At 39.7% G+C, this 13,680-nt stretch overlaps 2 protein-coding genes and 1 non-coding gene across 3 annotated transcripts; 1 reads left to right on the forward strand and 2 right to left on the reverse strand.

Moving 5' to 3' along the window:
• Positions 1-42: 42 nt before the first annotated feature.
• Positions 43-116, reverse strand: trnai-aau (transfer RNA isoleucine (anticodon AAU)). Its single transcript has one exon. It is a non-coding gene; the product is annotated as a tRNA-Ile (tRNA).
• Positions 117-651: 535 nt separating this feature from the next.
• scpp1 (secretory calcium-binding phosphoprotein 1) lies at positions 652-3,712 on the reverse strand. The gene is made up of 9 exons (XM_068589420.1): positions 3,677-3,712; positions 3,256-3,348; positions 2,107-2,160; positions 1,970-1,996; positions 1,811-1,864; positions 1,540-1,581; positions 1,383-1,442; positions 992-1,296; positions 652-802 (listed from the first exon to the last, which is right to left on the reverse strand). The coding sequence occupies exons 1-9, from the start codon at positions 3,710-3,712 to the stop codon at positions 652-654; spliced, it is 822 nt and encodes a 273-aa protein (XP_068445521.1).
• A 2,023-nt stretch (positions 3,713-5,735) lies between these two features.
• On the forward strand, positions 5,736-11,342 carry sparcl1 (SPARC-like 1). The gene is made up of 11 exons (XM_068588911.1): positions 5,736-5,788; positions 6,784-6,839; positions 6,937-7,002; positions 7,095-8,156; positions 8,404-8,512; positions 8,881-9,002; positions 9,095-9,215; positions 9,306-9,442; positions 9,705-9,853; positions 10,150-10,298; positions 10,608-11,342. Exons 2-11 carry the CDS (start codon positions 6,786-6,788, stop codon positions 10,634-10,636), a joined length of 1,998 nt encoding a protein of 665 aa, XP_068445012.1. The 5' UTR covers positions 5,736-5,788; positions 6,784-6,785; the 3' UTR covers positions 10,637-11,342.
• The last annotated feature ends 2,338 nt before the right edge of the window (positions 11,343-13,680 follow it).

A 13,680-nucleotide genomic window follows, 5' to 3' on the forward strand; every position in this document is an offset into this window, starting at 1 on the left:
TTAGTTTTCCGATTAAAAAATCTTAAATGAGAAAAAAGCTAATGGCCAGTACGGGGGTCGAACCCGCGACCTTGGCGTTATTAGCACCACGCTCTAACCAACTGAGCTAACCGGCCGTACTCCTCGACCGAATATAAAGGTTTATGAACAAATCTTGCGCTAGTCTTTTTTTGCGTTTCCGAATGATTTTTCAACATTAGAGCTTCAATAACAGTGTAATGACTGACAATACATACCGTGGGTTCAAGTATAATATTTTCCTCTATTATACTAAGGGGATTTGATATACTTAGGACCTAACAGCACAGTCAAGTTTTAGTGCATTAGCAACTGTCATAGTAACCTGCGCTTATAAAGAATAACCTATAAAAACATGCAAAGACCTATAACATGGTTTTATTATTTGTTTTATTATTATCAAAACAGTAAAAAGAAATGCCTTGGCTACATTATAGTCACAATATCACATATCAAATCAAAATCACATATCCAAAAATCCATCAGTTGCAGTTACATTAATAATGCCAAAATCAACATTCAAAAACGATGGGCAAGAGCAAAGTGTATGATCCTGAAGTCTTCAGGGGAGTCATTTAATGGAACAGTAGTTCATAGTGGAAAAAATATAGAGCTGCACTTAACTGCATGTCATCATCTCCTTAGAATTAACTCCCTCTCATTCTCATCTGGCATCATCAGAGAGTCCACTGAGTAATGAGCGTCGTCTCCTATATCCTGGAACAAATACTCGTCACTCTCACAGCTCTGAGTTCCATTCACGCAGTCTCTGGTTTTGATTTGTAGCAGCTCGGCGCTGTCACTGGCATTACTCTCCTCCGCACTCTTACTGGTATCACTGCTGTCCCTGCTGTCACTGGTCTCGTTGCTTTCACGGCTGGGGCTTTCAGTGCTGGTGCTGCTGGTGCTGTCTCTGCTGTCACTGGTCTCACTGGTGTCGTTGGTCTCACTGCTGGTGCTGTCACTGCTGTCACTGCTTTCACTGCTGTCACTGCTGTCACTGGTCTCGTTACTTTCACTGCTGGTGCTCTCACTGCTGTCTTTGGTGGCAACAACAACTTCGCTGGTGTTGGCACTGTCGCTGGCGGTGTCATTGCTGTTGGTGGGACTCTCCACCAGCGGGAGGTTTGTGATGGTCCTCTGTCTGAAAGTGGTGCCGGTGAAGGTATGAGTGGGCTCTTTCTCAGTCAGGTGGTCTGATTGACCCTTGACCTCTGTGCTGCTGTTGTCCTCTGTACTTAGGACTTGGATGATCCTTGCGAACAGTTGAACCCAACTCTGAGGCAGGAATGAGCGGAGCACAGTGTAACTCAACTTGAATTAGCCTAATTAAGACATTGTGTAAAACAAAATGTTGCACTCACCTTTCGAACGTTCTCCTCACTGCCCATAGCATTATCTCTGGTTTCAGCCATAAAGTCTGCCTGTGGAAATACATTGAATATAAGCAAAGGGGTGAGCCGAAGAATGAAGTGCCATGCAATTGACCATAGGTTTGACAAAATACTTGATATAGCTTACCACATCGTCCTCATCCAGTAGACCGTTACTCTCCTCGGAAGTCTGTTTGTGAAAAAAAATAAATACCGTTTTAGAACATAATGCATTTATTTCCAGCATTTATTATTATTATTATTATTATTATTATTATTATTATTATTATTATTATTATTATTATTATTATTATTATAACCATTATATTACATGCACAACTCTTAAAATATGATGAATCTGAGGTATGAACCCGTCAATGACATGCTTAATGTAGTTTAGTGATAACAATAACACCCACCTTGTCCTCTGATGTGGATTCGAGTGATTCTGATTCAGACTCTGAACTCTGACTCTGAAAAGATATTCAGTATACAAGGTGAATTCATAACATCTTTAGAGTAATTCAATCCAAATATTTAGATCCCATGCCAAAGATTTACAAATCAAAATAGCTTACTTGATTTGAGGTATTTTCTTCAGAGCTCTGCAATAGAAATAGGAATACATACCCATTAGGGTGAAAATCAGCACGCAAAAGCGATGCACAAAGTTGACTGAGTCCGAAAATAATAGTTGTATAAATGATTGCATTACCTGAAGCGATGAGGTACTATTTTCCGATGATTGGGAAACAGACAAACTTTCAGTCTGGGAAAGAAAAATACGTTTAGCACATACCACAATATATTTAATTATATAGCGTATAACTGCAACACCAGCAATCATCACAATCAAGCTATTGCCGCATATGGGTGCAGACATACAGTAAACCATAGTGTCTGAAATGGAATTGTCTTAAGGTCTGGAATATCTTTCAGTAACCGCACTTATTGTTAGCTTCATGGAGACTTTGTGAGATGAGCACAACCTTCAGTCAAATTATTGATGTGTAAACAGTGTTTAGTTAAACGTCTTAAGAAGGGAATAAATTCATATGGCACTCACCGAGTTTGAGTCAAGATCATTTGATTCCAAAATGAAGTTGAAGGAAATCTGTTGAAAAAACATTAAAAATCCTAGGTCATATTTAACATTATGGTAGCTTCTTGATGTGGAAAAGATGGATGAATGAAGTGACATGATTAGCTCACACTAAAACTTGCGCCATTATGTTTGCAACTGTAGGTTTGTAAGTCAATGAAAGTAATAATTAAATGAATAACATAGAACCTGATGCTGTTCAGTTTGAAAACTTTCTTGTTCATTTGACAGGATATACAATAAGCATAGTAGATACATTCATCGGTAGAAGCAAGAACATTTGCTAAATGTTAATGTTTACATTGAAAAGCCATGTCTTTTTTTTCTGTTCATCATACTCACTGGGTTGGCAAAAACTGCTCCCATCAGGCAAAACATTATTATGTTGACCATCATTCTGTAACAGACAAACAGCATGTGATTACTATTGCTACTGATTTGATTTAATTAAATTTAAAATACTCTTACTTTACAGAATTATCAAGGGAATTTTAGGCTAAAACTGGTTTGCAATCATAAAAACCCCAAATCACAAAATCAAATTTGAATAGATAATCAAAACATATTAGCGTTACGAGAGCATCTCTCTTCACACAATATATATATATTTTTTTTAATACTTTATACTGCAGAAACAGAAACTTGTTGAACTGACAATACAACTTGAAGACGCTTAAAAAAACACACTTTGGAATAATTTCAACCCATAATGACAAATCAGCAGAAGTTATCCTGAAGTAATTTACAAAGTCAATAATTTACCTTCTCGTCTGTTATATTCAGAGCTGGTGTGAGAAACGTCCCGTTCAGTGGACGTAGCAGCAACACAGAAGTGCTGATTCGTATGGAGAGCTGCTGGTAGAGGCAGTAAAAGCACGCAGTGTGGATATGCTGTAGAATGTTTCAAGGACAACTGTATATAAGTAACCCTAATTCAAAGGATTGCGTCACTTTCTTCCGGTTTACCGATGGCATGCGTAGGTGTTCTTGTTTCCGGAGAGCAGGCTCAAAACAACATTCACATTGGCACGATGTTAGGCGCACACAAACACACCAGAAATAAACACACACAGTTGTTTCATTCAGCCACTACATGCACGCCACCCCCTCCCAGGTCTTCAGTGAAATATAGTGTGGCATACTAAACCATAGGGTTTGTGGCCTGTTGAAAAAACAAGCTCACCCACTCAGAGACGAAAGGAGGGCCAGACGGGGTCATGCTCGCTTCCGGTGAAGAGGATGTGTTTGTTGCTTTACTATGTAGTCTACAAATAGTTAAATATTAAAACCATCAGATGTAAAGAGCATGGGAGAAGTAGTGCCTTGCTCAAGGGTGGATTCAAAATAAGAAGATCAAAATATTGAGTCACACACACATTAAGGCTAATTACAATAACTATACTTTTTATTAAACAAAACAACCATGTTTTGTAACCCATTGTCCTGCAGTGTTACCCGATGTCATTGGAAATGTGTCTTGCTCTTCGAAATAGGGCATGTACAGTAGAAAGCCGAAATAAAAGACTTGTTTATTTCTTCCTTGAGGCTGAAAAATGTTTCCTGGATATCCATATATGGTCAGGCCTAAAATACGATTACAGAATTCCTTGTTTAACCTCACTTTGGATTTCAAGCGTGCAGAAGAAACATGTAATTAGATGGGATGTTCACCCGTCTGGAGCTGTTTCCCAAAAACCACAGCTACCAGTTATTGGAAGGTCCTGCTTTAGAAAAGGGGGCGGAGTGAGGAGAAGACGATTGATGCTTGTTGCGGCACACATACCAGCAGTCAACAGTGTCTGCCCTCAGGTTACTTATGATGTAGTGACCCTTTCAGCCAAGCATCTCGGTTATTGATTTCCTTTAAGGTCAGAGTAGTAGTACAGAAGTGGTGAACAAATCTGGAAGTGAGGCAGGTTTCTGTTTTCTGTTTTCTTTTTCTTCTAACAGATCCCCCAAACTGCTACACACTGTTACTTTAATACTAAATAAATGAAAACAAATACTTTTGGAATGTAGAGTGATATAACTTTAACACTGATTTTCTGTCTGTTTAGAAGCGCACAGCAGTCCGCCAACCGGCTCCTCTCCTTTGTAAAGTAATTCTTACACATTAATGTGTCAATGATTATAAATCCAATTTTATTCTGAAATGGGTTGTTCTGCTCAATGAGTACATGTTGCTTCTAAACTGTACTTTTAAGCAAAATTGGTAATGCTGGACTTTTCCTTGTAACAGAGTATTACTACACTGTTGTATCTTTTACTCAAGTAAATGAACTGTACTTCTTTCAGCGCTGGCTGCAATGCATATTCCTTGAGGAGCTGATGATCTCAGGCATATAACTACAATTGCTGTAACTAGTATGAAAGATATATTCTACTGAACTGCTATACAAATAATATTCATCAGTAGACTTTACAGGTGTCACAAAACTGTGAGGACCCCAGAATAATATGTACATTTTAATTCAACTCTACTCGTTATATCATAAGCAGTGGTTGAAAATACTTGAAGCTGACAGTATCAAATGTTCATCACATGTTAATCATCATCTCATCTCATCAGATCACAGTGAAAGAGTGACATCTAGTGACCAAAAGTATGTTATTTCTGTCCTGAAACTGTTTCTTTAGACACAAATGTTTAAGTGTACTCCGTAATAAACAAACTACACACAACACACTATTTAAAACATTCACAAAGCCAAAAAATAAATTAGTAATTTGACATGGTTCATTTTGAATTCTGGGGGGGTCGTACTGTAAAATGTAAAATACAGTACAATATCTAACTGTATGCAATACATTTTTACTTTGTTTTCTTGTTCGAGTCACCAACTCTTATAACAACACATTATGAAATAAGTGTGAATACATTTCACACAAAAGATCAACATATGGGCTAATTATTTAGCTGTTTATTTACTCAGTATTTTGGTAATTTGTTGAAGTGCCAGCTTTCTTTTCCTGAATTTCTTTCAGAGAAACAAAGTCTCCAAATGAAGTGCAGAATTAGACCGCTTCCTCTCCCTCGCCCGCTCGTTATCTCTGTAGCTCAAAGACCCTCCCAAAAGTTTAGAAAAAGTGTTGGCACCATCGACCCAGAAGAAAATCTGTGTGTGTGTGTGTGTGTGTGTGTGTGTGTGTGTGTGTGTGTGTGTGTGTGTGTGTGTGCAGCACGCTGTCTGTGTAGACAGTGAGCGCTCTCTCAAATACAAAAGGACACCTTCCCAGGTTCAACACAGACACACAGACACAGTTTGTCATTTCTCTTGCAACTGACCAGCCTCAGGTAAGCTCCTAATTACTGAGACTTTTCCATTGCTTTGAAAGGTAATTTGTTAATGATCAAATACTAAAGATATATGTGTGATATCGTGTGGACTAACTAGTTTTAAATTGAACTTGTTGTTTGCTTCGACTACTGGCATGGTTATGTTGTAGCCTCTTTTGTGATTGCACCCAAAAAATTGATGCCTTAATTATTTTGTACTTATCAAGAGATTTTGTTTATTCATATTCTCTCTGTACTGCGATGTACTAAAATACTGTAGGTAATATAGACATAATAATAGGTAATATATTTAAATGTTGCTTACGTTTTGCTGTGCATAATCTATATACCATCATATATTTTACAGTACAGTAAAATATCCTTAAATTAAGCAAACTATTCCTTTTATTATTGTTGTATTAGAGATGTAAAGTTAATGTGTCATCACAACAGTACTGTGGAGAGAATTCTCCCCTTGGGGACAATGAAGCATATAAGTCTAACTTTGCCTCGATATTAAAAAGATCAACCCGTCTCCACCTATTTGGGGTTAGTGTGCTGAACCAGAGAGCTATTGTTCCCCTGGACAGGCCCAGTAGTGTCTGTTTTGTTTCTGTCGAGAGAGACAAAAAGTTTGTGGACTTAGTCAACTTTTTCCAGTCTGGTAGCTACTGATGTTTACTTTAGCTCTGAATGTGACTTTTGAGAGAGAGGCGCATCTCAGAGGCCTGTAACCATGACAACAATGAAGGCCAATCCTGCAGCTCCGCCTGTCATGAAAGTTTTGGCAGCACACGGATGCACTCATTGGTTTCGACTTTGAAAGACTTGCCAAGTTCATGTCTGTGTTGTGAGAAGTCAGATTATACTGCACTGATTGTTTATTTAGTGTGTTTTGTTAAATCCTTTTATCCAAATCCCAGCTCCGCTGTGATTCACGATAATTCAAACGTCTAATTCAGATTTGTTTTAATTTTTTGTCCCATGTTTAAGTATTCCTTCCCATGTTTCAGGTATGAGGGCCTGCTTAGTATTCCTTTGCTTACTGGCAGCAACATTTGCCCTGTCTGTGAGTAAAGCTTTTTTATTTGACTCTAAACTTTGCCATGACAGAAGATGTGATGTGAGATTTGTTTAATGTCTCATGAATTATCCTTTCCATCTAGGTAAAGAGTAAACCTCATGGAAAACATCATGGATTGCATCAGACTTCCCATAAAGCCAAAGAAAAGGTAGAGCGGGACCCTAAAATGGCTTCTCTAAAATGTACTTGACGATGAATTCATGTTGTAAAATAGGTATGTTTTCTTTTCTCCTGAATAAGGACATTCTCACAGAGGAGGCCAACGAGCCACAGATATTACCCACTCTAGTCACGTTTGAGGCCAGCAGCCAGGAGCAGGAAGATGAAGAACTGAGCTCCCAAGACAATGCTAACGCTAAGAAGGAGGGAGAGTTCGAAGAGACTGAAGGGAGCGACAAAAGCACGGCAGTCCTGCTGAGTGAAGAGGAGTTGGTAGACCTCTTGAAGAAAGAAGCAGAAGAAGAGCAGGAAGCAGAAGAAAGGGTGCTAGAGGAAGAGGAAGAAGTGGAGACAGACAAAGGCAAGGTGGAGCCTGGTGAGGCCGTGGAGGACGACGAGGCTGAGGTGACGGAGAGGAAGTTAGACGACAAATTAGAAATAGAGGTGACAAATGAGGAGGAAGAAGAAGAAATAAAGGATGAGAGTGTAGAGGATACTGAAATGCTGAAGAAGGGCGAAGATGAGGTGGAAAATATGTCACTCAAGGAAAAGGAGGTAAAGCCTGTTGTAGAAATAGACAGAGAGGAGCAAGGTTTATTGCTGGAGGAAACAGATGGAAGCACAGAGGCAGAGATCCCCGTTGATCTTGACTATGCTGCTGATAGTGGCATCTTACAACCTCTACAGATTGTATCTGCGAAAATAAACCCCAAAGCAGATGTTAAAGAGAGGGAAACCCGTGAGAAAGGACTGGCCACCATTGCAGATGACGATGAACAAGACACTCAAAACATTGAGGCATTGGACAGTGAGGAAATGTCTAATCAGGACAAGGACAAAGATGTTGACGAGAAAAAAACAGGAGCAAATATGGACCCTCAAGAACCAAAGAGCAGTCCAGGTTTTGAATTAGGTTCTGAATCTGCCGGAAAAGAAGAGGAGAAAAGTAAGAATGACAGCGGAAGTCATACCAAGGAAAAAACAAGGAAGCAAAAGAAGAACAAGAGGGCAAGGAAGCACTCTCCACAGACTGAGGAAACAGAGTTGGGACCAGAACAGAGCCAACCGGTTTCTCAAGCCTCTGAGGGTAGCAGTATTGACAACACTGTCCAAAAGGCAAAAAGGAGAAGGGCAGGAAAATGGGTAATGCAGACAGACACAATGTACATTCACTTTTTTAAGTGGTCATTGTATATATTTTTGAGTTGTAATACATCACTTGAATTGAAAAAGTTTTTTTTTAATCGCCTCTGATGTCTGCTTTTCACTGCACCCCAGCACATATTTTTGTTTTTACGGGCAATGTTTGGTTGCAGCAGGCAGCTGTTGGCTCATTTTAATATCTGAAGAAATATCTCAAGAAACTGTATTTTAATGCTTTTTTTTCCAGGGTCCTTTAGTAGGAATGAATCCAGTGCAGATAAGAGCCACAGTGGATCTTTACCCCGGCACCAGGCCCTCTCTTGGTGGAGGCGTACATCACCCAGAAGCCCCTGCTGGTTGGTTAATTCAGCACTCACCAAACTGACTAATGCACTATCCCAACAGCCTCACATGGGAATCTGCTGACGGGGTCTTTTAGCTAAAACTTCCGCATGACTAGCGTCAGTCTGCTTCACGGTCACTACCAAAACACAGCTCACGGTTTGTATAATAGAGATCAAGTTGAATTTGATGGCTGTACAAACTCAAATGGCGGAGGAATGTGGGCGATGGTGTGTTGTGGGTATAGCTCATGGATTTCCAGTCGTCACACTGCAAAATAAGACCAAACCAGTCTTAAAAATGATTCTTGATGTAACTGGTTTTAAAATTCAGACAAAGTATAAAGGTCAAAGGTCATTGCGGCGCATGTTTTTTCTTCTAGATCCATGTGACAACTTTCCCTGCAAACGCGGAAAGACGTGTAAACTCGACGTGGACAATAAGCCGAGTTGTGTGTGTCAAGAGCCGTCAGAATGTCCTCCTGGTGTAAATGAGTTTGATCATGTGAGTATGGATGGTCTGTTGGAAGATAGACTGAAGTGGATTTCAACAGCTGTTGCATTGCATTTGAATGTGGGCTCATTTCATTTCTGCAGGTTTGTGGAACAAACAACAAAACATATAATTCATCATGTGAACTCTTTGCTACGAAATGCAACCTGGAGGGCACTAAGAGAGGACACAGACTTCATCTGGACTACACTGGTCCATGCAAACGTAAGAGATAACCTCTGTACAAAGTATACGGTTTAAACAGTTTTCTGATGGATTATTTGTCCCTGATCTTTGTCTCTGTTTCTCTCCCAGTAATACCTCTATGTGTGGACACTGAGCTGGTCCAGTTCCCTCTACGAATGAGGGATTGGCTGAAAAATGTGCTGCTGCAGCTCTTTGAACACGACTCTGTGTCTCCTGGCTTCCTCACACCGAAACAGCATTTCAGAGTAAGATCCATACACTGCTCATATCACTTGATGGGATTCTAGGTTTTTATGGAACGTTTACAGTTTTTAAAAATATTAATCTTAAAAACTGTTAAAGTGCTATGATTTCTAATACTTGTATCCAATCAATCAGTTCACTAGTGAATCAGAAAGTCACACAGCAGCTTTGGGACATTTTGGGGCACTTGTATAAAATGTCTGTTGGTAGTTTATGTTTTAGGTAATCACAGTCAACCACACTTTGGTGTTCTGTATTCTGTAGGTGAAGAAAATCTTTGAGAGTGAGAGGCGACTTCATGCTGGGGATCACTCTGTTGAGTTGCTTGCGCAGGACTTTGAGAAGAACTACAATATGTACATCTACCCAGTGCACTGGCAGTTTGCACAACTGGACCAACACCCTTCTGACAGGTACATTTTATTCCTCTGTGCTTACAGTGAACTTGTTTTCTTTCCTTTCAACCTTGAGATTACATTCAAAATTAATCATAGTGCTCAGAAATGGGTTTCGCTAGTAACTGCACACGAAGGTCAATATGTTTGCTTATGGTGTTAATGTCTCACCATTTTCATGTCAAAAATGTAAAGTTTTGAACGGCAGGATTGGCGAATGTAAAACTATTTAACAAATCCCCAGCCAGAGCTGGGCAGGGCATATAATAAAACCTATCAATGCAAACAAAATCGACTCTACGGGATCTGTGCAGAGTCTTGTCCCACTCAGAGCTGGCGCCACTTCGAGTCCCTCTGGTGCCAATGGAGCACTGCACCTCCCGCTTCTTTCGAGAGTGCGATGCTGACAAGGACAAGCAGGTGTCCTTTAAAGAGTGGACTTCTTGCTTTGGTATCAAGAATGGTAAGAGCAACACTATGTCACCAACATACTATGGGGCACTTGTGTATGCACTTATGAATTTGATATCTAATTATTTAAATTATAGTCTTTTTTTATATATGATTGTATTTAAGTATCCAATTCAAGTAATAATGTACACTGCACACTGTATGTAGCAGTTAGGTTTTTGTAATGGGTTTCCAGTAAAAACGTCAGTTTATACGTGCTGTATTTATATTTGTTTGCTATAATTACAACCCAATTCGAAAGCATATGGCAAATACTGTTTATTTTCATCATACTGATGCCTGTGATCTCTTTTCTCCACAGATGATATGGATGCCAACCTGCTATTCTGAGCTTCATTTAGTCATCCATCGACTACACAAGCTTGAGACATGTGCAGCGTGGTCATCGTGAGGCTTGAAGCCTCCATGAGTCTCCTCTGACACAAACAGATGAAAGAAACTAATTTGTATCTCCAGCTATAGAGGGAAAGTGTTGGTGGTCATTGCTGTTGTTTTGTGTCAGGCTAAGCTTTTATCTGCAATTAGACTAAGCTGCTAGTATCATTGTATTAGAATTCAAGAAATGTTATGTTTAGCAGGCTTCATCAAGAAACTGTTTCCTGATGCATTGCAAACTAAGGAATCGCTCATTAGTAGAAATGTTGTTGTATATAGTACCAGGCTTTTGAATCTCTGTTTTTTTTTATGTTGGAGTGATTTAGTGCCGAATTACTCTTTAAGTCAAGGGGAAGTATCATTTTACAGTGGGCAATGTAAAACAATAACTGTCTTTCTTATCCTAGTGGCAAATGCTGCCAATGTTTGTCAGTACATATGTGTTTCATTGCAGCTCTAATAAAAGCTTTATGGATTATAGTGGATTCCTTAGTTCAGTCATAATAACTTTCCTTACAGCCCTGAAATAAGGTTCTTGCATTGTGGATCCCAGTTGGGAAACACCTGTTTATGCTTTAATGACGTGTTTTATTCATTGGTCAATTTCACTGATGCCACCATGACATGACAATACGACGACTGCAACATTGGTTTTGAGAATGCAAGTCACGGATACCTGGTTATGGTTTGTCACATCATCCTGAATAATGACCCTTTGTAAGGGAACAAAGCCCAAAATAGCCTCCAGCATGGTCATGATGATTACACTGACTGGTTGTTTTGAGACAAAGCGCTGGACTCTGATTGGACCTTTCTTGGTGGTCATCGAAGCTGACGCTCTCTATAAAAGCTAAGAAAGAAGCAGCTCTTCACCTGTCGACTGTCTGCTGTTACTGAGATAATGTTCTGCATACTCTGGGTTGTCTTCCAGACCTTGGCGGTTGTGGTGGAGGGTGGTGTGTCCTCAGGGAGTGCTGAGACACTTGCCAATGGGGGAGTGAATAATAATGGAGCTGCAGGTGGAAACAACGCTAACCTTAGGGCTCAAAATGGGGGCTCAATAAATGGCGAACCCCTTGTAGCGCACTTAGTCCAACTTGGCGGCTCATTTTTTGTCCAGCTAGTCGGAAATCAAGCGGGTCAGGCTCCCCTGCAGCACCTGATTCCAGTCGGAGCTCTCCAACAAGGTGGGGCGTTTCTGGCAGGGCAGGCAGGCGCAGCCAATGTGAATCCACAAGGGCAGCTGACTCAAGGAGCCAATGGTGGGCCGGTCACTCTGTTTGCTGTGCTGCCACAGGGAAATGCTGGAGGAAACCCACGGGGCGGCCCGTTTACTCCCGGCCAAGTGCAGCTGATCCCGGTGGCCGGCTTGAACAACCAGCAACAGCTGGGCGCTGCTGGTGGGAGGGCAGCTGGCAGACTGAGGTTTCAGCGTTCAGTGGCTGCTCGCGTCCGGAGGACACCGATTCCAGTGATGAAGGCGATGGCAGCTGAAGAGGAGGAGGAAGAATGCTCTGGGATGGAGATGGAGGGGAAGCAAGCAAAATGAGACCATACAGCTTTCATATCTCATGATTCATTCACTACAACCTGATCCTGGCTTAATGTTATAAATCTTTGTCTCCATAACTAATGTTCAATAAATGATGAAAGTCAGTGGTTGAATCGTTGTGTTCTTTATTCGAATTAATAAAATACCTGCTTGACTGCACATTATTTGCGACCTGAAATATGCTTACACACTGATAAACCAGTGCACGGGTGTGTTTTATTTTTTGTGTGGTAGAAATATGCTCACATTTCTATTTCCAGTGCACTGCTTGCGTCTGCTTGCGTGGGGATTTGGGTCTCTAAATATAAAACACATCTTGAAACACATTGTCCATATGATTGCAGAATAGATTTGTGTTTATAAAAAAAAGTATGAAAAGCAAATTGTCCTACAAATTAGTAGTATGTAGTGTGTGTTTTATTCAGTCAATTATTACAATACTACAATACAATAAGTCAAGCCACATCTTATCCTAATTTATTATCAATTAAATCAGATAATTAATTTGATAATAAGACACAAAAAATAGTACAATTATAATATGATTATAATATGTATATGTATTTGTTTTATTTATTTATTATTTTTTTAAACCAAAAAGTGAGTTGACCATTCATACATTCATGTTAGCGTTGTTCCATAATTGAACTCCTACAATAGGAATATATCTTCTTTTAATCCCTCGTTTAGCCTTTTGTACAGTAAATTTACAAACATCTCTCAAATCATATTTACACTCATGTATTAAAACATATGTTTGTCTTCACAATTCACACATGATACATATAAAAACACGTATATTTATGTAATCACATAAAGAAATATCCTTTGTCACATAATGAAACAGCAAACAGGAGGAACATGTTACTTAATTTGAACTGCATGACAGTGTGTAATTAGTTTAAAGCTCCAGACCAGACTACAGAGGGTGTTTACCTGGTCTGCTGTGGGCTGTCCAGTCAGCAGCAAAAAAAATAAAAACCTGACAGCCTCAGTGTGTGACAACAGACAACCACATATAATGGCTCTAAACAACTTGAGAAAATGTGCTGATGAAACATGACAGAAAAATATCTGCTCCTGTAATTAAGCAACATCAGAGGTTTTAACAAATGAAAAGCTGTCTGGCATTTTGCACTCACCACTGTTGTGTTGCAATATGAGAAGTTGTCATAGGGCTGCTGGGAGAAGAAGTCAGCTGAGGACAAACATAAACAGAACACAAATCACAGTGAGGTTTCCCTCCAGACATGCATGTATTTCAATTCTGCATTAAAATAGAGCAGGAAACATAAAAAGCCATTCTGTTTTGTTGAAGTCACACCCATCTTTTATAATTACATATAAGCTTACAGACATATTTTTTTCATGGTCTCGCTATAAAAGAACGTGATGATGATGTCAATTGTTTGCCTCCTGTGGCCACAACCCGCAGCATTTAGATGGT

Source organism: Clinocottus analis, unplaced genomic scaffold (genome assembly GCF_023055335.1).
Source record: "Clinocottus analis isolate CAN_PGR_092001 unplaced genomic scaffold, fCliAna1.0.p SCAF_22, whole genome shotgun sequence".
Lineage (NCBI taxonomy): Eukaryota > Metazoa > Chordata > Actinopteri > Perciformes > Cottidae > Clinocottus > Clinocottus analis.

Coding starts and splice junctions, on each gene's coding strand:
- scpp1 (XM_068589420.1), bottom strand. CDS start 3,712: ATGACCCCGTCTGGCCCTCCTTTCGTCTCTGAGTGG. Junction 1,297..1,382: donor GTGAGGAGAACGTTCGAAAG/GTGAGTGCAACA, acceptor TTCCTGCCTCAG/AGTTGGGTTCAACTGTTCGC. Junction 803..991: donor AGTGACAGCAGTGAAAGCAG/TGACAGCAGTGA, acceptor CGCCGAGCTGCT/ACAAATCAAAACCAGAGACT.
- sparcl1 (XM_068588911.1), top strand. CDS start 6,786: ATGAGGGCCTGCTTAGTATTCCTTTGCTTACTGGCAGCAACATTTGCC. Junction 9,003..9,094: donor GTGTAAATGAGTTTGATCAT/GTGAGTATGGAT, acceptor TCATTTCTGCAG/GTTTGTGGAACAAACAACAA. Junction 9,854..10,149: donor GACCAACACCCTTCTGACAG/GTACATTTTATT, acceptor GGATCTGTGCAG/AGTCTTGTCCCACTCAGAGC.